This window comes from Limanda limanda, chromosome 8, assembly GCF_963576545.1.
Source record: "Limanda limanda chromosome 8, fLimLim1.1, whole genome shotgun sequence".
In the NCBI taxonomy this organism is placed as follows: Eukaryota; Metazoa; Chordata; class Actinopteri; order Pleuronectiformes; family Pleuronectidae; genus Limanda; species Limanda limanda.
Window position 1 is genome coordinate 1,604,690 of NC_083643.1, and position 23,045 is coordinate 1,627,734.

At 42.9% G+C, this 23,045-nt stretch overlaps 1 protein-coding gene across 1 annotated transcript; it reads left to right on the forward strand.

Moving 5' to 3' along the window:
* Window positions 1-425: 425 nt before the first annotated feature.
* Window positions 426-22,648, forward strand: plcg2 (phospholipase C, gamma 2). The gene is made up of 33 exons (XM_061077360.1): window positions 426-591; window positions 3,963-4,148; window positions 4,302-4,451; window positions 5,197-5,290; window positions 5,439-5,486; window positions 5,993-6,077; window positions 6,726-6,806; window positions 6,901-6,944; window positions 7,045-7,117; window positions 8,869-8,970; window positions 9,207-9,325; window positions 9,852-9,937; window positions 10,130-10,247; window positions 10,521-10,689; window positions 10,836-10,931; window positions 11,463-11,549; window positions 11,631-11,797; window positions 12,305-12,505; window positions 13,155-13,277; window positions 13,365-13,545; window positions 13,782-13,850; window positions 13,968-14,077; window positions 14,402-14,498; window positions 14,611-14,683; window positions 15,621-15,793; window positions 16,994-17,096; window positions 17,949-18,152; window positions 18,876-19,015; window positions 19,279-19,387; window positions 19,505-19,672; window positions 21,319-21,407; window positions 21,523-21,683; window positions 21,757-22,648. Exons 2-33 carry the CDS (start codon window positions 3,965-3,967, stop codon window positions 21,791-21,793), a joined length of 3,741 nt encoding a protein of 1,246 aa, XP_060933343.1. The 5' UTR covers window positions 426-591; window positions 3,963-3,964; the 3' UTR covers window positions 21,794-22,648.
* Window positions 22,649-23,045: the final 397 nt, after the last annotated feature.

Consider the following 23,045-nt stretch of genomic DNA (forward strand, 5'->3'; position numbering starts at 1 on the left):
GATTCAAATAAGAATCTGGATCTAGTGAATTTAAATTTCATAAGGAGACTGTCGATCCCTTGTGGTGACATTCTAGTTATAGATACTTTACTTTACTAAATGCATCCATGATTATACAGTGTGATTCTGCAGCATTTTACTTTTTTATAAACTTTTAGATTGAACTGTTGAGGTGTCAGGTGAGAATTACACAGATAAAAGTAAAAGCAGATCCATCACTTTTCTTTTCACTCTTTCATTTGAAGCTCGGCTCATTTGAAGTGAATCGATTGATCCTCAGAGGGTTTAATCCGTCTCTCTTCTGTCTCTTCGTCCTCTGAGGTCAAAGCTGCAGCTCTCGTTTCTTGTGCAGTCTCGTTTGCATAGATACCGTCCTTTCTTCCGGCCTTTTTTCTTTTCTTTTTTTTTTCCGTGTGGGTCTATAATGCAAGTGAACTTTTACTTCCTCGTCCTCTCAGATAGAGGAACTGACCGTTTTGCGGCTGGCCTTTCTGTCAACACTCCACATCCTCTGCAGCTTCATCTCACAACTTTCAAATCATGATCAGGTAGAAAACTGCACGGCTGAAAAGAACCAACTCTACTTCACAGGTGAGCTTCTATTTTTTTACTCTTAGTTGTTTAGTTTCCAGCAGCTTCGTGTGAAACTCGTGTTGAGTCGGTTGGAAGTGAGAAGGGGGAAATCCGCCTTTTTCTTTTTTTGCTAGCAGCGTATCTCCTGCTCTGCAGATGATGATGTGTGACCAGACTCGTCGGTTCTCTGCTCCGTCTCACCGGCTCCGTGACCACAGACCTCTGTTGTTATCTGGACTTACGACTTTGTTAGATAAGAATAAGAATATTAACTTCATTTATTATTCATATTTCACAGAGTTTTTAACAGGGCAGGGTTTATCAGGTGACCACATGGTGTCTATGAGGAGCAGTTCATTGCTTTTTAAAGGAGAGTAAAGAGCAGAGTTGTAGGAGCCCTTTACCCTCAGAGCTGCAGTTCCCATAGGAACACGTCTCACTGTGCGATTCAGCTGCTCCTGCATCACGGACTGTTAGAGAAGGACGTCGAGTCTGCGTCTGAAAAGTGAAGCCAGTGGGGGGGTTCCTCAAACCTCTATCGACCAGCAGAGGGCGACTCCTCTGCGCTCAGAAATCTATATCTCGAATTAGCCCCCGGGGTTAACGGACAATATTTTGGGGGCTTCAAGATGAAACATACAAGTTCCTTTATCACACAAGTCAAACTTTTCTCCGCACAAACCCAGTGAACCACAGTGATACTTCTTTGCACATGTTTTAGCTCCAGATGTCACTTTGGTTTTCTCCTCTATCGACAGCTCTCTGATTATGAACCCAGATTCATTAAAAGCACTTTGGTCAATAGACCGTTTACCTGCCGGAAACCCAAGAGGCTCCGATGCAATTAAACTAGAAACAGAAAACAGTTCAGTGTCTCTCAGTCAGGCTCCACCCCCTGCTCCTCCAAATATGGGTACTTCTGGTTTTAAAAACCAAGATGGCGCCGGACACAATGAGAAACTGTGGTTTGTGAGTAGATTGATAATGCACAGATATGCTTATTTGACTTTCTAGCAACATGTGGAAGAAGTGGAGGCGTGTGATAAGTTTCTGAATGCAGTGTAAACACCTGGAGGTTAGAAACCAGCGAGCGTCCTGTGGTGGATGATTAACTGGTTGTTTAACTATTGCCCAGTTTGTCCTGGTTTAACCTTCACCTGAAGGCACTGGACCACGTGGATCACTCACACATCACATTCAGACAAACAAATGTCCTCATCCGGCTGCAGCAGCAACACTTCACACGGACTCTCTGCAGCCGTATGTGTTCATGTGAAGTGTGAACCAACACGTCCCTGTCAGGAGAGTCTGTGTTCACTGCTCATGAAACCAGGATGTAAAGATGATTTAACATGTTTCTCCGTCACACTGACAGTTCTGAAGTTTTAAAGTCTCACAGACTTCTAGAGAAAAGTACCTCTTTTAAAACCAGCCCTCCTGGTTCCAGGGAATACAGGTTCCAGGCACTTCTGCATTTGGCTTCACTTTCCGTCTTCATCCATTTTTATAACCGGTCCATAGATGAACCGAGCGTTTCAGGACCAGTTGGGTTCCGACTGCGTTACGTCGATCTGTGTGTCTCTGATTTCAAGCTACACTAGTGCTGACTTCAAGCATGACATCATCAGCGTAAAGAATCATTTCTCCAGACCAGTCAAGTGTTGCTGCCAGTGGAACCAGTTTCCCTGGACGTTTGTCCCTTCAGGTTCCAAACCGGCCCTTGAGTTTCCCTGTGGTGGAAAAGGTCCTCAGGTCTGAGGTCCTCGGTGCTCAGGACCAGGTTTTATTTAGCTTCCATCGACACTGACCCCTCCCTGGGTTCCTGTGTTAGCATGATGCTGTAACCACCGTGCTTCAGCTGTGGTAGGTCAACATGACGCCTGTTCTGGGCTGAGACTGACCTGTGATTCTTCGGCTCGGCTCCACAGCAGCTACTGACTCGTCCACACGCTCCTCGGACAGGAACCAGTTCCCAAGTTGCGTTGTCTTTATTTGTTTGGAGGGTTTACGCTATTTACATATTGGTTTGACAGGTCATTTAAAATGTGCATGTTAATTATATCAATATCTGTATTGACTAGGACGCGGCTTGAGGAGCTGGTGAGAGACGGAGCTGCAGTTTGCAAAAGACAAAGTTTAACAAGTTCACATTTAGAGCCACATTAATAAGTGGTTGTAAGATGGTGTCAGGATGTTTACAGGTGATGACGTCAGCAACTCACTGATTTTCCCAGTTGTTCGACTTCTTATGAGATTGTTTGCTCGGGAATTGCAGATGTTTTCAAACAGTGGGAGGAAGTGGAGATGTGTCGTCCATCTTTACTTACAGTCTATGATAATAATGCATTTTTAATGACCTGTAAATACAGATACAGTATTTTTCAGAGTACACATCAGGTGGGAAACTGCTCACTGAGTATTACTGACATTCAGAACCTAGTTTCATTGAAATGTGTTTCCACAGAACTGCTCCTGTGGTGTTGTGTTGTTTATATCTCACTCTGCTCATTTGCAAGTTAAATCCTGAGCATTGTGTCGTCCACAGTTCACACTGACACACACATTTGTCCCCCCCCCCGTACATATTCCTCATGTTAACCACTGTTAGAAGACATATTTTTTACTCAAATCAAAACCACCTTATCCTTATTACCACCGGCTTCTCCAACTTCCTCCTCAAAATAATGAAACAGTATAAAAGTACAGTGTGGAGAACACGTAACGTAATTATTACTGATGTAGAGAGGCCGAAAATAATAGAATGAAATAAAAGAGAAAGCAACAAAGGTCAAAAAGAGTTAGATCTGATCTCGGATATTTATTATATATTTAAATAATATAAAAGTTACATAAAAATGGACGTAGACCAAGTGAAGCCAACGAGGAAGTGCCCAAAGGGGGGGGGGGGGGACTCCACTGGTTGTCTATATAAAGACGATGAGAAAATGTCTCTACTTCTCACTTTATTTATAACGTCATTATTCATTTTCCTTCAGAGTTTATAGCACAATGGGCGTGGACACCACAGTGTGATTGACAGCTAGAACCGTCCAATGGGTGCAGGCGGCAGGTGAAGGTGGGCGTGCCTCCAGATCTCAGTCAGGCTCCTCCCCCAGCTCTTCCTAATATGGGTCCTTCTGGTTTTAAAAAGCATTTTGAGCACAAGCCGGGCGACTTGAGTGCAAGCGCGGGGTTTCGAGTGAGAGCTTTTTAAAATCTCAAGTCCACGTTTTTGAATAAAGAGACAGAACCCCTGCACCAAGGTCTGAAGCGTTTGTAAAGATGTGACGACTGAAACATCTGGAGAATGATCTGCCTCGGGTCCTGAACCCTGTGACTGAAGGTTCTGGGTTTCTTCTCCGTCCTGTCCCCCCCCACCCCCCCTGCAGAGATGGCTCGTTCTGGGCAGCAAGGCGAGATGACGGAGTACAAGAAGATCCTGATCAAGCGGGACATGGAGATGGGTGTGGTCATGACGGTGTTCCGGCAGAAAGCAGAACGTCTGACCGTGCAGGTCATCATGGAGACGCGTCAGGTGGCGTGGACACGCACAGCGGAGAAGACCGACGGCGTCTGTGAGTATCATCATCCAGGTTCATGTTGTCCTTCAAACCAATGGGGGGGATTTGTCTTTAAGGCCTGAATCTCCTGCGTCTCCCTCACGGTTCTTTCTCGACCTCGAGGTCAACCGGGTCAGGTTGTGATGTGGAGTGTCTTCTGTGTTTCAGTGGACCTGTCTGAGATCAGGGAGATTCGTCCTGGGAGGAACTCCAAGGACTTTGAACGCTTCAGGGACGGAAAGGACAAACACGAGGAGAACACCTGCTTCACCATCTTCTACGGCTCGCAGTTCGTCCTCAACACCCTGAGTCTGGGGGGTGAGCTCTTGAGTTAGAGATGGGTCTGTTACAGAAATGAACAATGAGATCACACATAACTCCAGCAGCAGCTCACACACTTTGAATCTGAGGCTTCTCGTCTCTGACGTCTCGGACGGTTACGACCTTTAACCACCAACTGCTGGAGCAGCCAGAGACAGTCAATCACAACTGTGTGTGTGTGTGTGTGTGTGTGTGTGTGTGTGTGTGTGTGTGTGTGTGTGTGTGTGTGTGTGTGTGTGTGTGTGTGTGTTTGACACACAGATTCACACTTGCTAGTGGTCGCTGGTGGCGAGCGGGCGGCAGTGCCAACTTCTTCACATATAAAAATCTGATTCTGAAATATTGGTCCTGAAAGGTCCGAGACCGTTAGAAACACCAGGTGGTTGTTATGAGACATGTTCAACACATGAATATAATTTATCTAGATGAAAATGTGATTTTAAAAACCAACATTGATAAGTTTTATCATCACGGCTGAAACACTGTGGGGTCGTTTCCCTCCGTCTGGAAACTTCCTGAGCAGAAACACCTCTGATCTCAGTGGTGACGTGTGAAGAGTCTGTGGTCGAGTCACAGATCAGGATGTAGAAACACTTCTGAAGCTCGGTGTGTTCCAGCAGTTAGAACACGTCTCCTCATGTAAACAGCAGATCTGATGCTCGTCATGTTGAACCGTTCTTTGTCCCCCTCTGATGAACCTCTGAGCAGGAAACTCATCTGTCCCGTTCTGATCCTTTCACAGCTGATTCCTCAGAGGAAGCTGATAAATGGCTGATTGGACTCGAGCTGCTGAGGCAAGAGACAGAGGCCGCTCCCACTCCGGTTCTCATAGAGAGGTGCACACACACACACACACACACACACACACACACACACACACACACACACACACACACACACACACACACACACACACACACACACGCACAGATTGTTGGGTGTGTTGATGCAGCCTCATTGATCTCTGTGTCTTTCTTTCTACAGTTGGCTGAGGAAGCAGATGTATTCTGTCAATCAAACCAAAACCAACAGGTACTGGTCATAAGTATTAATAATTGGTAACATCATAAATATAGAAACATTAGTAGAAGGTGTTTCCTGTGTTGATGATTCAGAATTATTCTTTGTCATCAGAGAGTCGTCACTTTCTATAAAGTGTGTGCAGAGCTTTTTATAAACTATGGAGCAGAGACTCAGTTATAATCCATGTTAACAGGAACATTAGGATTAAATACATTTCAATATCTTAAGGCAGAATAGAAGTAGAAGGTTATTAATTAGAAGCAGGATCAGGTTGTTTAATGATGATCTACATTCAAAATATTTCAGGTAAGACGGATAAATCAAGAAAATGCACATTGCAGCCGATGCAACAGTCTTCTGGATTCAGGTGTTTAGTTAGAAATCTTATTGTGTCTGAATGTGGAACATCTGGAGCCGCTGAGCTTCACGCTGCTCTCCTGTCTCCTGATTGGTCTGAATGAAGATGACGTGAATCTGAGACGTGTGATGTGTGATGTGTGATGTGTGGTCCTCAGCATCTCCATGAAGGAGCTGAAGGCTCTGCTCCCTCAGCTCAACTACAAGACCCCGAGCTCCCGAGTCCTCAAAGACAGATTCCAGGTGACGTCCTGTTTGTCTGAAGCCTTAGAAACACGATTCATGATTGAACTTATACATGGATCGACAAGTGAAGGGTTGATTTAATCTATATTAAAAACTGCAATTTTAAAAACTGCCAACATTTTAATGAGCTCTTTCTGGCCTCATGTCACATACTCAGTTTCCACCACAGCCGTTTTTTTTGCGTAATCCTGCTAAACTGAATCATACAATCCATCAAATGTTAGAAAGTCTCTCCATGTTAAAATGTCAAAAGGCAAATGTCAAAAGGCAAAAACATAAAACTTTCATTTAGATTAACACATATTTGTGAAACTGAATGATCGTGTTTTTTTCTATTTTGTAAAATGATCGATATCATTTCAATCAAACCAGGATATTCATGTTAGTCCCTGTTTGGGTTTACTCATCCTAATGGTACAAAATAAAAAGTTAAGAACATTCACACTTTTCACTTTACATCAACAGACTGTAAATAATTGAGCGGAATGAATGAGTCATTTTCCTTATGTCATGAAGTGTTTTTTCCGCCATCTGGTTGAACAACAATCTAACCGTGGACAGAGGTTAAAATATACTTTCCGTTGTGGAGGCGTTTAACTGAGAAATGAAATCAAACATTCATGCTTCTATGTTTTGCCGTCACAGGAAGTGGGAGCGAAGAAAGATCGACTGGACTTTGAGCAGTTTCATAAATTGTACAATCTTATAATGTTTGAACAGAATGAGGTGAGTTCAAACTCTTGTCAATATTAATTGAATAAAATCATCTCAATATTTTTCTTTCCAGTGGTTTAATTCATGCTCTTTACTTTACTGTCAGATCCTTGATGAGTTCAAAAATGATTCATGTGCTTTTATTCTGGGGTGAGCTTTTGTAATTTTTCTTCTGTAAACACATGATCTGAACAAACGGATCAGATGTGAAACCGGAGAAGTTGCTTCATAGTTTGACTGTTTGTTACAGAAACACAGATAAACCCGACGCCTCCAAGGTTCTGCTCCACGACTTTCAACGGTTCCTCATCTACCAGCAGAAGGTGAAACCAGCTGCTGTGACTGTCTCCTGCACTGTGGACCCTGTACAACACTCCGCTCCATATACACTTACTTCACATCATATGTGATATGTGTTCATATAAACCATATTGATATTATATATCATTTTATACAATAATATTGTCTTTTGCACACTCTGTCTACATATTCTTACACTCATAGTATATTATATTATCTATTGTATAGTCAAATACTTATATTTATACCTCTACTATATATCATATCATATTATATCATACTCTCTGTATATTCTTTGTATATATAAGTCTATATACACATATTTATACATGTGTACATGTTATTATTATTATTACTATTCTATTTACTTATTATAATATATACTGTTGCTGCCATTATTACTATTTACTGCTATTATATTGGTATAATTACTATCATATATAAATATATATTATGTTATATTATATACTATATATACTGTACTATTTTTATATACTGTCTAACAATAACATTACCATCATATCATCAGTACTATTACCATCATCTTGCCACTGCACCTTATCTACCTATTTATCTTGTGATTCTGTTTTTATTCTTTCTACCTCAATATTTTTTATTTTATTCTATTGTATTGTGTTTTATTGTATTCAAATATACCGGCTGCTATGACGATCTATCTATCTATCTATCTATCTATCTATCTATCTATCTATCTATCTATCTATCTATCTATCTATCTATCTATCTATCTATCTATCTATCTATCTATCTATCTATCTATCTATCTATCTATCTATCTATCTATCTATCTATCTATCTATCTATCTATCTATCTATCTATCTATCTATCTATCTATCTATGTATCTATCTATCTATCTATCTATCTATCTATCTATCTATCTATCTATCTATCTATCTATCTATCTATCTATCTATCTATCTATCTATCTATCTATCTATCTATCTATCTATCTATCTATCTATCTATCTATCTATCTATCTATCTATCTATCTATCTATCTATCTATCTATCTATCTATCTATCTATCTATCTATCTATCTATCTATCTATCTATCTATCTATCTATCTATCTATCTATCTATCTATCTATCTATCTATCTATCTATCTATCTATCTATCTATCTATCTATCTATCTATCTATCTATCTATCTATCTATCTATCTATCTATCTATCTCTATCTATCTAACCTCTTAGATCTTTAGAAGTAGGTGGTCAGTATCCTGTTTTCTACTTGGTCTCAGGCTCCTTGAGTGAACATCTGTTTACAAGGATCTCTTATCAACATTTTACAACCCCCTCACATCCCCTTTCCTGTGACCTCTTTGTTAGGTGACCCTGTAAGTGAGGAAGTCAGATAAAATCAGTTACTTTGAGAAACACCCTGATAACTAAGAGAATCCATTTGCTCATCTTTCTATACATCAAAGTAGTTCCTTCCATCAATCAATGCCCAAATGTTAAAATTCCCACCACACCACATTCCCATAAACTCTTCACATCCATGAAAGCTAAACTGTGATGGTATTTCAGTTAGGAATAGAAATAAAAGAGGACCCAGGATCGAACCCTGGGGTTCTCCAGAGGTTTATGAGGAAGTTCTGACTTTTCTGCATCTCAGATACATGAAGTGAAAATGCTTTTCTTGTCATGTCATGTTCTACATTCATTTTGGATGCTCCAAGCACGTAGTGAGTGTTAAAACCTTCTAATCAACACTGGCTTCCTTCTCGGTATCTCCTCGTCCCTCAGGAGTTCTGGGCCAATGATCTGAACCAGGTCAGAGAACTGATGACGACCTTCATCGACGACACCATGAGGAAAACCAACGACCCGGACTTCACCGTCAGCGAAGTATTCTGACCTTTGTGAATCCTGGAACATTACACACTGTGATATCTTTTCATCTTCTCAGGCTTGTTGCAGTTTTTCATTTGAGTTGATGATACGTTTACTTGATCTACTGATACCATACATTATCTTTAAGTCCCCAAACTGAATTTAAAAACATGATAAAAATTAGTCCTTAGTTGTTGCATCTGTAGTTTTGTCATCACTAACCTGTGTTAACTGTGGCTCTTCTGTCCCAGTTCCTCGGTTTCCTGTTTTCTAAAGAGAACTCTCTGTGGGACGAGAAGTTCTCGGAGATTAACAACGTGGACATGAACAATCCTCTGTCCCACTACTGGATCAGCTCCTCACACAACACGTCAGTACGACAACACAGCCGCACAAACCACACAAATCAGACCTGCACCATCAACCAGGGTTCAATACAGAGGCTGATCTGTGACTCGGGGAATTAATCTGTAATAAAATGTGATTATGAATACCTCATATAATTTAATGAGTTACATTAATTGAATTAATTAAAACTGAAGATAGGATCACATTACGTCGTTATTTCATGATTAAACAGTTCTTTTTAATTCTTTGTCAAACGAGTGCGCAGTAATTATTACTACATTATAAAATGTACTCAGTAGTTATTACTATATTACTCTCAGTAGTCATATCACACCAGTACTCATTAGTTATTACTCAATTCGTTTTTGGCAGTCATTAATACGTGAGTACTCCGCAGTCTTTACTACATTATGAGTATTCTGTATTCATTACTACGTGGTTACACAACTTCCCCTGTAGAAGTACAACACATAACCAGGTATGATTGAGGTTTCAGGTATTTAAAGGTGCACCATGTGATCCAGGTTCTGCTCTGTGTTGGTCCTCAGGTATCTGACCGGGGATCAGCTGCGTAGCGAGTCGTCCACGGAGGCGTACGTCCGCTGCCTGCGTCTGGGATGTCGCTGCGTGGAGCGTGAGTATGAAATAACCTCACATGTGTTTCTATAATATCACTTTGTTTCACTGGGGTCGTTGTTTGGTTCATTTCATCAGCAAACAGATAGTTTATGTAATGATGTTTTGTGAGTCTTATTCCTTTGTTGCTTTGAATACACTTTGTATCATGTGTGTGTGTTTTTTCTGTGGTGCTGCTGGATCCCTCCAGTGGACTGCTGGGAGGGGCCCGGGGAGCCGATCATCTACCACGGCTGGACCAGAACCACCAAGATCAAGTTCGAGGACGTGGTGAAAGCCATCAACGACCACGCGTTCGTCACCTCAGAGTGAGAGTCTGTGTTCTCTGAGGATCTTTCCACATCTGGTCTCCTCATGTTTTAATTTCCTGTCACTAAACTACATCAACTGAAATGAAAATCAGGATTAACAACAAAACACTGAAGGGTTTTTGCTCTCATGTTCTCTGACTGTGATTCAGCCATTTCCCCTCCTTTTTTAAAGTGTAAACTAATTCTCTAAATCGTTGCATCAGTCAAGTTATTCGATGTCTTTGTCTTCACGTTGTCTCGACCTGGACACGCCCCTCTGCTCCTCGCCAGCTTCCCTCTCATCCTGTCCATCGAGGAGCACTGTCCTCTGGAGCAGCAGCGGCAGATGGCTCGGATCTTCAGAGACGTGTTCGGAAACAAGCTGCTGACCAAGTCCGTGGAGCAGATGGCCGAGCAGCTGCCTTCACCGACCCAGCTGAAGGGCAAGATCATACTCAAGGTACCGTGTGTGTGTGTGTGTGTGTGTGTGTGTGTCTGTGTGTGTGTGTGTGTGTGTGTGTGTGTGTGTGTGTGTGTGTGTGTGTGTGTGTGTGTGTGTGTGTCTAAACATACTGATGTGTCGCTCTTCTCTTTGTCCCCGTGCAGCACAAGAAGATCAGTGTTGAGGAAGGAGGAATCAGTAAGGACTTCAGGAAAGGGCAGAAACAGGGCGACCTGGAGATCTGGGACCCGGTGGATCAGGTACAGTCACATCAGAAGCTTCATCTCAGATCATCATCTCAGATCTGATCCTTCTCTCAGTGATGTGATGCACGAGGAGGTGGAAGTTGAGGAAAGTTCATATTTTCCTGTAGCAGCAGTAGAGATGTTCTGAGATCTGAACTCGGGCCGATACCGAGCACTGGTCTGATACCAGCATGTGAAAAATACATACAAACATTTATTTAACATATTTCAACACCTGAGTTCTACTGACCCTGTATGGACGTGAGGTTTCAACTGTGTTTCATTCTTTATTTCCATATTCAATTGAGAATAGAAAATCAGAAAATTAAAGTGCTCAGATATGAACATGGATAAATAGGAATAAAACAGGCCACAGGCAGAACTTGATTCTGATTAAATTTGTCTCATTGGCTAATTATTAGCGTTGCAGATATTGTCGTCCTGCAGCCACGAGCTGTTCAGATGCATGTGCTGAGGGATGGTTTTTCATTTCCTCTTTTTGATTTGAGAAGTTTCTGCATGTTTCACATTTTAAATATTTCTCAGGTGTGGCACACGCACTTCTGTGTGATCTGTGACGACAAGCTGTACTACGACGAGGAGGACATGGAGCAGGAGGAGGAGTCCGGGAAGGTGAGAGAGTTTCACCAGCAAATTCATCTTAGATTGAACATAAAGCATCACAAACCCGTTGTCCCTCTTGTGTCTCCACAGCAGGACCTGCACTGCACCGAGCCCTGGTTCCACGGGCGCATGGCGGAGGGCCGGCTCATGGCCGAGAGGCTGATCCACGACTTCTGTGCAGAGACCGGAGGAAGAGACGGAACCTTCCTGGTCCGAGAGAGCGACACCTACGTCACGGACTTCACCCTCTCCTTCTGGTACAGCCTCACATTTCATGATCTCAGGCCCCGCCTCCAAAGTCACATGTCACATCCTGGTTCTGAACGGCTGCAGACCAGAGGATCTCCTGCTGCCTCCTTCATGTGGGAAGAGAAACTCGTGTGGACCTTCTCCCGAGGTCATGTCCGAAAACAGCTTAGGTCATAAACCCTGCCTCCTCCATGTTAGCAGATCGGACATGAAAACAGGCTGAGACGTCCTGATTGGTCGAGTGTCCCGCTCGTATCCCAGATGTTTTGAGGAAGTGGAGACATGTCGTCCATCTTTATTTAAATCAAAGAGAGGGGACATGGTAACACAGTTTGGAATCAGTGAGGACACAAACTCTTAGGTTTCACCTTTGTGAACCAAACTGAATCCAAAACCTGGACAGTGAAAGATACCCTCGCCCCTTTAGTTGCTTTCACAGTTTTGAATCTTTCTAAAGAGCTCAGTGCATCATGTGTGTGTCTGTGTGTGTGTGAATGTGTGTGTTTGTGTTTCAGGCGCACGGGCAGAGTCCAGCACTGTCGTATTCGCTCCGGGACCGAGGGGGGGCTCACGTACTTCTTCCTGACGCCGAACCTGCACTTCCTCAGCGTGTTCTCCCTGATCAATCACTACCGAGAGAACCCGCTGCGCTGCCAGGACTTCGAGCTGCGCCTCACCGACGCCGTCCCCCAGCCCACCCCCCACCGGGCGGAAGGGTCAGTCACATGTCAGCCGTCCTGGGCCCTGATAGGTTCAGGGTCCATGGACATTTGTATATTTTAAACCTGTTGTTTTCAGTTTCAGTCGATTATCCTCAGAAAACATCCTGAGTGAACTGTTCGGTATCCGGTCGGGAGCAGATCCACTGAGTCTGGTTCTGGAGAGTTTTCTGTCTCCACGCTCACAAAGTGTTGGAACTGTTGGTTTCTGTATCTCCTCATTAAGTGCCTTGGGATAGTGTTTGATATGATATTTCATTTTATTTCATTTTATTTATAAAAAAGTCACAAAACGCAAACGTCTGAGTCAGTGTCTCTGGACATTTTCTGGAACTTGTCCTGCAGCCCGCTAGTAAAACGTCATGTCCCGCCTCCTGCTGCTCTACAGGCCCCGCCCCTCGCCTGAATGTTATGTGAACGAGTCGACAACCTGCAGAAAACATCCAGACCCAATATTCTGGATGTTTTCTAAAGAGCATGTTTGAAAACCTTCCTCCTTCCCTTTCAGTTTTTTAATCCATTTAAGTGGATTTTCCCAAAGTCTCATCCTGTGGTCACTGACAGATACCACAGACTGAACATGTACATATACATCATAGAACTAGATCCCTCAGACACACTCATGCATGATGTGGCTCCTGTGCAGGTGGTTCTACAGCAACCTGAGCCGAGGCCAGGCGGAGGACTACCTGCTGAGGATCCCCCGGGACGGAGCGTTCCTCATCCGACAGCGAGAAGGAGAAACCGACTCCTTCGCCATCACCTTCAGGTTCAGTCACACGTTCTCTCTCTTCGCCTGATCTGGTTTGTTTGTCGGGTTTTGTGGGAATCTTGATTTTTTTTTTTGGTCTTTCAGAGGCGACGGTAAAGTGAAACACTGTCGGATCCAGAAGGAGGGCAGCATGTACCTGCTGGGCACCACCACGGAGTTCGAGAGCCTGGTGGAGCTGGTCAACTACTTCAAGACCAGGCCGCTGTATCGCAAGATCAAGCTCCGCTACCCGGTCACGCCCAAGCTGGTGGAACGCTTCAGCGCCGTGAGTCCCTGTCGCACAGAGAGAGTGGAAAAGGGAAATTGAGAAAAGTCAGAACAGAATCACTCGTTCATTTGGTCCCGTGTTGTTTCCTGTTCCCCCGGAAACGTACTCACCAATGCTTCATCGTGCAGTCACTTGTTATCCCTCTTGTCGTGTTAGCTTCACTTAGCGACATTTACAATCTCAACCAGTTTAATCCGGTTTCCTCGGAGCTGACGGTGGTTTGTGCTTCGCAGGAGAAAGACTGTGCGTCGCTGTACGGACAGAAAACCTACGTGGAACCCAACGAGATCGAGCCGTCACTGGTGCGTGAGCAACACTGGTGTGTCTGTTGTCTTCTGCAGTTTCCTTTGATAAAGACGTTTCTGTGTGTGTGTGTTTGTGTGTCTGTGTGTGTGTGTGTGTGTGTGTGCGTTCTTTAGCCTCAGAATACAGTCAGGGCTTTATACAGCTTCCAGGCGAGAAATTCCAACGAGCTCAGCTTCAGTAAAGGAGCTTTGATACACAATGTCACCAAGGGAACAGATGCATGGTGAGTCTGCACTCACACACTCACACACTCACACAACACACACACACACACACACACACACGCAAAAAAAAGTGAACAAAAACAAATGATTTCTGCAGCAGAAGCTATGCTGCCTCCTGCAGGACATTGTGAGCATGACGTGTCAAGAAGGACTTGAGGGAATATCTTCAAATTTGGCACAAAAGTTAACATCCACTCAAAGATGGTGGATTCATACAACTGTAGGGTTTTAATTCTAGTTTTGTCCCATGTTTGCTGAGTAGGTGCATGTGTTGAGATTATGATATAAACATATAACATCTCTACTCGCTCCTCCTCCTTCAGGTGCAAAGGCGACCACGGTGGAAAGGTTCAGCATTTCTTCCCATCGATCTACGTAGAAGACGTTTCCTTCAACAGCCAACCTGAGCCCAAAGAGGAGGTGAAGGATCCGAGCGGAGGTCACAAATAACCTGGAGCTCAGTCAGCGGAGGAACTGACTGTGTGTGTGTGTGTGTTTGTGTCTGTGTGTGTGTGTGTGTGTGTTACAACAGGACCTGGAGGACAACCCACTCGGTGAACTGTGTAAAGGGATTGTGGACATCTCCAAGTGCAACATCCAAAACTGTGAGTGTGTGTGTGTTTCAGGGTCAGACGATTGTTTGACCGGTGGACGGCAGATATCACTTCTCACCGTGCTGATGTTGTGTATCTGATGTTGTGTATCTGATGTTGTGTATCTGATGTTGTGTATCTGATGTTGTGTATCTGATGTTGTGTATCTGACTGTAGTAAATCAGTTGCTGTGAACACGCTGGTGTCGTTCCAGCTACTGAGCGCTGGTCTCCTGTTCATTGAAAGTTTAAGAATAATGAAGGTCTCACGTGTCCAGCATTTGACGTAGAGACGGACAGAGACTCGTTAGATCAAATAGATAGATTACTTTATTCATCTCCGAAGGGAAATTAAGTCGTCATAGCAGCCGGTATATTTGAATACAATAAAATACAATACAATAAAATAAAAAATATTGTTGAGAAAGAATAAAAACAGAAACACAAGATAAATAGGTAGATAAGGTGCAGTGGCAAGATGATGGTAATAGTACTGATGATATGATGGTAATGTTATTGTTAGACAGTATATAAAAATAGTTCAGTATATATAGTATATAATATAACAAAATATATATTTATATATGATAGTAATTATACCAATATAATAGCAGTATATAGTAATAACGGCAGCAACAGTATATAAAATAATATGTACACATGTATAAATATGTGTATATAGACTTATATATACAAAGAATATACAGAGAGTATGATATAATATGATATGATATCTAGTAGAGGTATAAATATAAGTATTTGACTATACAATAGATAATATAATATACTATGAGTGTAAGAATATGTAGACCGAGTTTGCAAAAGACAATATTATTGTATAAAATGATATATAATATCAATATGGTCACTAATGAAAGTGCGATGGCCTCCTCCACCGCCCCCCCCCTCCCTCATGTTGCCCCCCCCCCCCCCTCTCTCCTCGGCCCTAGTGACCCACGGTAAGAACGGGAAGCCGCACGTGTTGACCCTGCAGGACATGGAGCAGGACAACCTGCAGTTCGACCTGGCGGCCGGGTCGGTGGAGGAGCTGTTCGAGTGGTACCAGGTGGCCTGGGACATCACCCAGAGGGAGATGAGCAAACAGTACAACCGGGAGCAAGTGGTGAGGAAACTCAAACACTCCACTATAAACACTCTATACACACTTTGTACATTTTCTATTTATTAGAGTCCCATGTGTTTATCAGAATCAGAATCAGAAGGTATTTATTGCCAAGTAGGTTTACACCTACCTGGAATCTGCTCTGGTTATTGGTGCATACAAGGAACATAGAAACATAAAAACACAATAAATACACCACACATAAGAAAAACAATAAAAAACAATATATATTTACTCACTATTTACTTCTTATTTACTCACTTTTTCTAATATTTATACAAAGTCACATTTGTTTAGACATGAACATATCTATATAAAAATATGTAAAGATAAAAGATATAAAAAGTGAAGTAAAAAGTGAAATGCAAAATGTAACATGCAAAACAGTGAACAGTGTCAAATTGCAATATGCAATGTAATGCAGTATAATATAATATAATATAATATAATATAATATAATATAATATAATATAATATAATATAATATAATATAATATAATATAATATAATATAATATAATATAATATAATATAATATAATATAATATAATATAATATAATATGTGTTAATTTAACAAATCCTTGAGGTGTGGGGGCAGGTGGGGGTCCCGATCCCACTGCAGCCGGGATGCACTTGTTTGACTTATTGTTAAATTTCCCCAAAGTGGAACTAATTTAACTGTCTTATCTTATTTTATCTTGTCTATAAATGTGTATCGGGGGTTGAGCCTGTGTCAATTAGTCAAAACATAGACTGTTAATAAAGATGGACGACATGACAGCAACCAAACCTGAGGCTAACGAATCTGAATCCCCCCTGGTGGCGGGCCAGAGTACAGGTCTTAAACCCCGCCTCCAAAGATGGTTTCTGTCATTTGAGGTAGTTTTTATCCCTTTGATGTTTCTGAGACGTTAGCATTGATTAGTAATTACACACAAATCTGAGATGTTTAATCTAAGAACAGAAGGCAACAGAGAGGAACGTCCATCTTTATTTACAGTGTGTGATCAGAACCTCGAAGCAGAACCTGGATTCTGTTACTGTGACAGCAGAATTATTTATCGGTGAATCAGGATCTTTCAGCTTCAGCTCACGTTGTTCCTCTACATGTTCTCAGCAGAGTTTACGACTCTGGAACCACAAAGAGGTTTTTACTGGTAACGTGAACAGGAAGTGTCTCTTTCTTCTGTCCAATCTCAGATGAGGCAGCAGGTGGAGGTGGAGAAGAAGTACGAGGTTGCCAGGGAGATGTCGGACCTGGTGGTCTACTGTCAGCCGCGCAGCAAAGAGAAGGACCGCTTCGGTAAAGACACAAACACACAAACACACAAACAAACAACCACACAAACACACAACCCGTCTCCACAGTGGGAACTCAGTGCAAACAGTCTGATATAAAGTGATAGAGCAGACGGGTTCTGCTTTAAAACCACAAACAGTCCAACTGCATGTGGTACAACCCGATAAATCCAGTGTACCCAGGAAAATATATACTTAAGTAAAAGTAAAAGTACTACATCAACAATCCTACTTTAGTAAAAGTAAAAAGTACTTACTTTTAAATTTACTTTAAGTATTAAGTAAAAGTACTCACGCAATGGGTTGTCTCTCAATGTCAAGGCTGTGCCATTTCGATAAAGAATGCAGATATAGCTGCTGGTAATACTCATAACTCTACAGATGTCACTACTAGTAATAATTATAAGCAACAACATTTGTTTATTGGAAAGGTTGGTGTACTTATTGTGCTTATCAATCAATCAATCAATCAATCAATCAATCAATCAATCAATCAATCAATCAATCAATCAATCAATCAATCAAATACCCCAATCACTTACCCTCTGTAATACTGTTCACACTCTATCTTACAATCTGCGGATGACAAGTTATCTTCCAGGGTCCCTGGTAGAGGGTGATCCTACTTAAGAATACTTAAGTAGGATTGTTGATGTAGTACTTTTACTTTTACTTCAGTATATATTTACTTAAGTATTCATTTTCCTGGGTAAACTCCAGTACTTCCTCCACCACTGTCAGCTACAGATCATCACGTATCCACTGCTCCTGAGAGTTTATTGTCCTGTTGGTGTCACATGACCTGAAGCCGAATCTGCCGAGTCACTTTCCCTTCATCCCCCCCCCCGCCCTGCAGACAGTTACACGTACAAAGAGATCCGCTCCTTCGTGGAGAACAAGATGCCGGGAAAGAGCCGCACGCAGGACTTCCTCCAGTACAACTGCAAGGCGCTGAGTCGCATCTACCCCAAGGGCCAGCGGGTGGAGTCCTCCAACTACGACCCGTACCCCCTGTGGACCCTCGGCTGCCACATGGTGGCGCTGAACTTCCAGACTGCAGGTACGCTAGTTCACCTGTAGAGGTCACTGTGGATGTGTAGACTTGTCCAGGCAGGAGATGCACATGTGGAACTAATGTCATCAGGTAATGGCTTTGTTGTGTTAAAAAGCCCAAAGTCTGTGTTCAAGGGACAAAACCCTGAAGCTCCTGAAACCTGTCGTCAGTCTCCTCCTCTTCCCTGTGACATCATAACGCTCTTCTAGCAGATACAGTCTATACATCCCATAATATGTTTGAGACAGAGGCTGAACAGAGGAGCTGCAGCAAACGACAGTCTGAGGAGAGACATGTGTTTTCAGAATCAGAATCAGAATTCTTTTATTTGCCAAGTATGTTTGCACATACAGGAAATTGCCTTGGTGTCATTGGTGCACTTAACATAAAACAACAATATAGAAACAACAATATAGAAACAAAATAGAATAAAATAGAATAAAAATATATACAGTAACAGAGTTATGGACACGTGCGGTGCTAAGGTGCAGAGAACCTTTTCTGAACATTAGAGCTTTTCTTGTATGTAAAACTTTTCTTCTTCTATCCGTTTTCTACAAATGAAACGAACGAGAGGCTCATTGTTCTACTTCTGCTGTGATCAGGCAGTTAGTCACAGGAGCTGCTGAAGGTCAAAGGTCATGACTGGAGAAAGCAGATGCATTTGAAGCTGTGCCTTAAAGGAATAGTTCAAATTGTGTGTGTGTGTGTGTGTGTGTGTCCACACAGATAAATACACCCAGTTGAACAGCGCCCTCTTCAGTCTGAACGGACAAACTGGCTACGTGCTGCAGCCGGAGCTCATGCGCTCCGATAACTACGACCCCAACCAGGAGAAGGTCAAGGTCAAGTACGAGATTGTGGTCAGGGTAAGTCTGCACACACACACACACACACACACACACACACACACACACACACACACACACACACACACACACACAATACAGAGTCTGAATATTTAGTGATTTTAGCTTTTTATTTTTAATCAATTTGCTGTAAATGGCTCTGTGTACTTCCTGAAAACAACTCATTCATGTTTATACAAATGGACGAAGCTGATGGTTGTTGTGTTGATGTGTTGTTGTGTTGTTGTGTTGTTGTGTTGTTGTGTTGTTGTGTTGCTCTGCAGGTGATTGCTGCTCGACACCTCCCGAAGCCGGGCCGCAGCATCCCCAGCCCGTTCGTTGAGATCGAGCTGTGTGGACAGACGGAGGAGAAGAGCAAAACCGTCGTCTACTGTAAGACCAGGGGGGGGGGGCTGAATGAGAGAATTGTGTAGTTTCTGATGACACACACAGCATCTCCTGCTTGTGTCTATACTCACGTGAACAGTGGTGTGGTTCTGCCGCCCGCAGGTGACAACGGGCTGAACCCGGTGTGGAAAGCCCCGGCCGAGCCCGTGGTCTTCAGCGTGTTCGAGCCCGAGCTCAGCTTCCTGCGCTTCGTGGTCAACGAGGAGGACATGTTCTCCGACCCCAACTTCCTGGCCCAGGCCACGTTTCCTGTCAAAGGCATCCGCTCAGGTGGGAGGAGCTAACATGCAGCAGCACACACATCACGGGTTCACGTGTTCGTCCATAAAGTACAAAGACTTCTGTCCTCACTCGTAGAGTCGGACGTAAAATAGACAAGTTTAAAATAATTTCTTTCCCAGCTCATCAGCATCAAGCGTCTGCAACATAACACAATCACACAATCACACACTCACACACTCACACACACACACACACACACACACACACACACACACACACACACACACACACACACACACTCACACTCACACACTCACACACTCACACACACACACACACACACACACACACACACACACACACACACACACACACACACACACACACACACTCACACTCACACACTCACACACTCACACACTCACACACTCACACACACACACACACACACACACACACACACACACACACACACACACACACTCACACTCACACACTCACACACTCACACACACACACACACACACACACTCACACTCACACACTCACTTACACACTCACGCACTCACACACTCACACACTCACACACTCACACTCACATACTCACACTCACCGAATCACACACTCACACACTACCACAATCATACACTCACGAACCACCACAATCATACACTCACACACTCACACACACTCACACACTCAAACTCACACACTCTCACACAATCACTCACTCACACTCACACTCACACACTCACACACACTCACACACACACACACACACACACACACACACACTCACTCACAGAATCACGCACTCACACACTCACACTCACATACTCACACTCACCGAATCACACACTCACACACTACCACAATCATACACTCACGAACCACCACAATCATACACTCACACACTCACACACACTCACTCACTCACACACTCACACACTCACACACACTCACACACACACACACACACACTCACAGAATCACACACTCACACACTCACACACTCACTTACACACTCACGCACTCACACACTCACACACTCAGACACTCACACACTCACACTCACACACTTACACACTCACACACTCACACACACTCACACACACATACACTCACTCACAGAATCACACCCTCACTCACAGAATGACACACTCACACAATCATACACTCACACACACTCACACACACATACACTCACTCACAGTCTCACACACTCACACTCACACACTCACACTCACACTCAGACACTCACACTCACACACTCACACTCACACACTCACACACTCACACTCACACACTCACACACTCACACAATCATACACTCACTCACAGTCTCACACACTCACACACACACACTCACTCACAGAATCACACACTCACACTCACACACTCACCAGTTGTCTCTTGGACTCAAATGTGAACTGACTAGAATTCAGTGGCAAAGGTCAAAGGTCATGACCTCATATGAGTCTGGTGAGAAACTGGATGGTGGAGGAACTTGTGCATCATGTACACACGTGTGCGTTTCAACTAGACAAGAGTGTGTATACAATTAAACGTAGACTCCTGGTCTGCAGAGTGAAGTCAACGCAGAAGTGCCTGAAACCTGTAATATCTTGAACGACCACCAGGGGGCGACTCCAGTGGTTGGATAACGGACTGAATGTTTTTTATTGTTCCAACAGGTTATCGCTCCGTTCCTCTAAAGAACGGCTACAGTGAAAACATCGAGTTAGCCTCGCTACTGGTCTACATCAACGTACAGCAAGCAGCGGTGAGAACAGACACACACACACACACACACACACACACACACACACACACACACACACACACACACACATATCTACAGTTGGACATGAGTTCATTTCCCTCCTGGTGTCCCTCAGAACGCAGAGGAGGCTCTGTACTCGTCCTCCAGCCAGCTGAGGAAACCTCAGGCCGAGGTCGGCGCCGAGGTCGCGCTGTACGACACGCACGCCAACATCCAGCGCTCCTCGCTCCCCCGACAACACAACCAGCTGTCGAGAGAGAGCAGCGAGAAACACAGGTAGGCCTGGAACACGGCAAGGGGGGGGGGGAGTGAACTGTGGTGAGTCTCTGATCATGTCCTCTGTCTCCAGGACGAAGGAGAAGAAGATAAACAGCAATAAGTTCTGATCCTGAGGACCTGGCAAAAGAGAACCTGTCCACTTCCTGTCCACCGCCTGTCCATTTCCTGTCCACCTCCTGTCCACCTCCTGTCCACCTCCTGTCCACTTCCTGTCCACCTCCTGCCCGCCCCCTGTCCACTTCCTGTCCACTTCCTGTCCACCTCCTGTCCACCTCCTGTCCACTTCCTATCCACCTCCTGTCCACTTCCTGTCCACCTCCTGTCCACTTCCTGTCCACCTCCTGTCCACTTCCTGTCGGAGTTCCCAGCGTGGCCATTTTCTAGTTTTTCATTTCTATATCAAAAACATCCAATATTCCCCTCAACAGTTTTCTATTTATTTAAGATTTTTAAAAAGTTTGGTGTCAATATTTTCCTAAATATGGAATTATTGAAACATGTTAAAGTTATTTTTGAGAAACCATTAACTTTATGTTTCCATTATGACAAATTAGGCTGTAACGTTTCTTCCGAGGGTCCCACAGACAGTCAGTCATTTTTAATTATGCGTTCAGCCAATTATCAAACTGCAGCACTGAGGCCTGGATGATATTTATTTTGAATGAAATATGAGTTTCTGCTCATTGAAATATGAGTTTGACAGTTTGTGAGAGTTTTATTCATCTGTTTTCATGTCGACTTTTAAATGGCGATGAAGCAAAATAAAATAAAAACTGAAAAACGCGAGCAGCTCACAGGAAGTTGTTCTGATCGGTTTCATCAGTGTGATGTTTGATGATGTTTCTGTCACATGAATTAAAAATGAAATCCAGAGCGAATCATGTATTTAATTTGACGGCAGATGGTGTTTGAAGCTTTCTGATAATTCATGTGACCTTATGATTTGAGTCAATAAAGTATGTTTGGTGAAACGTCTCTATTTCATCTCTCCTTCCAAAGTTTGATAGATTCCTTTTTCCTTTTAAATCTGAACATAAAAATATATAAACATGAGTAAATGAGTATTTTTTCTTCTTTTTCTTTATTAGACATAACAAATATTGTTTATTAAGGCATAAAGAAATAGTTAAGTAAGTTGTAAAAAATGTAGTTTTGGAAGACATTCAAAATTAGTTAATTAAGACAAGATAATATAGTTTATAAGGTATAAAAAATATATTTTATCAAGACATAGAAATATTTTTAATTAAGGCATATGGATATAATTATTTTTTTTAATTTAAAATAAAGTTTAGGAACAAATAAAGATATTGGGTATTGAAGCATACAAATATTATTAAATTATATTTGTACCAATAT

Excerpts from the sequence above, each read along its gene's own strand:
- plcg2 (XM_061077360.1), top strand. The coding sequence starts at position 3,965 with ATGGCTCGTTCTGGGCAGCAAGGCGAGATGACGGAGTACAAGAAGATC. Across the intron at positions 7,118-8,868 it reads TCCTCATCTACCAGCAGAAG|GAGTTCTGGGCCAATGATCT; the intron begins GTGAAACCAGCT and ends CTCGTCCCTCAG. Across the intron at positions 9,938-10,129 it reads GGGATGTCGCTGCGTGGAGC|TGGACTGCTGGGAGGGGCCC; the intron begins GTGAGTATGAAA and ends GGATCCCTCCAG.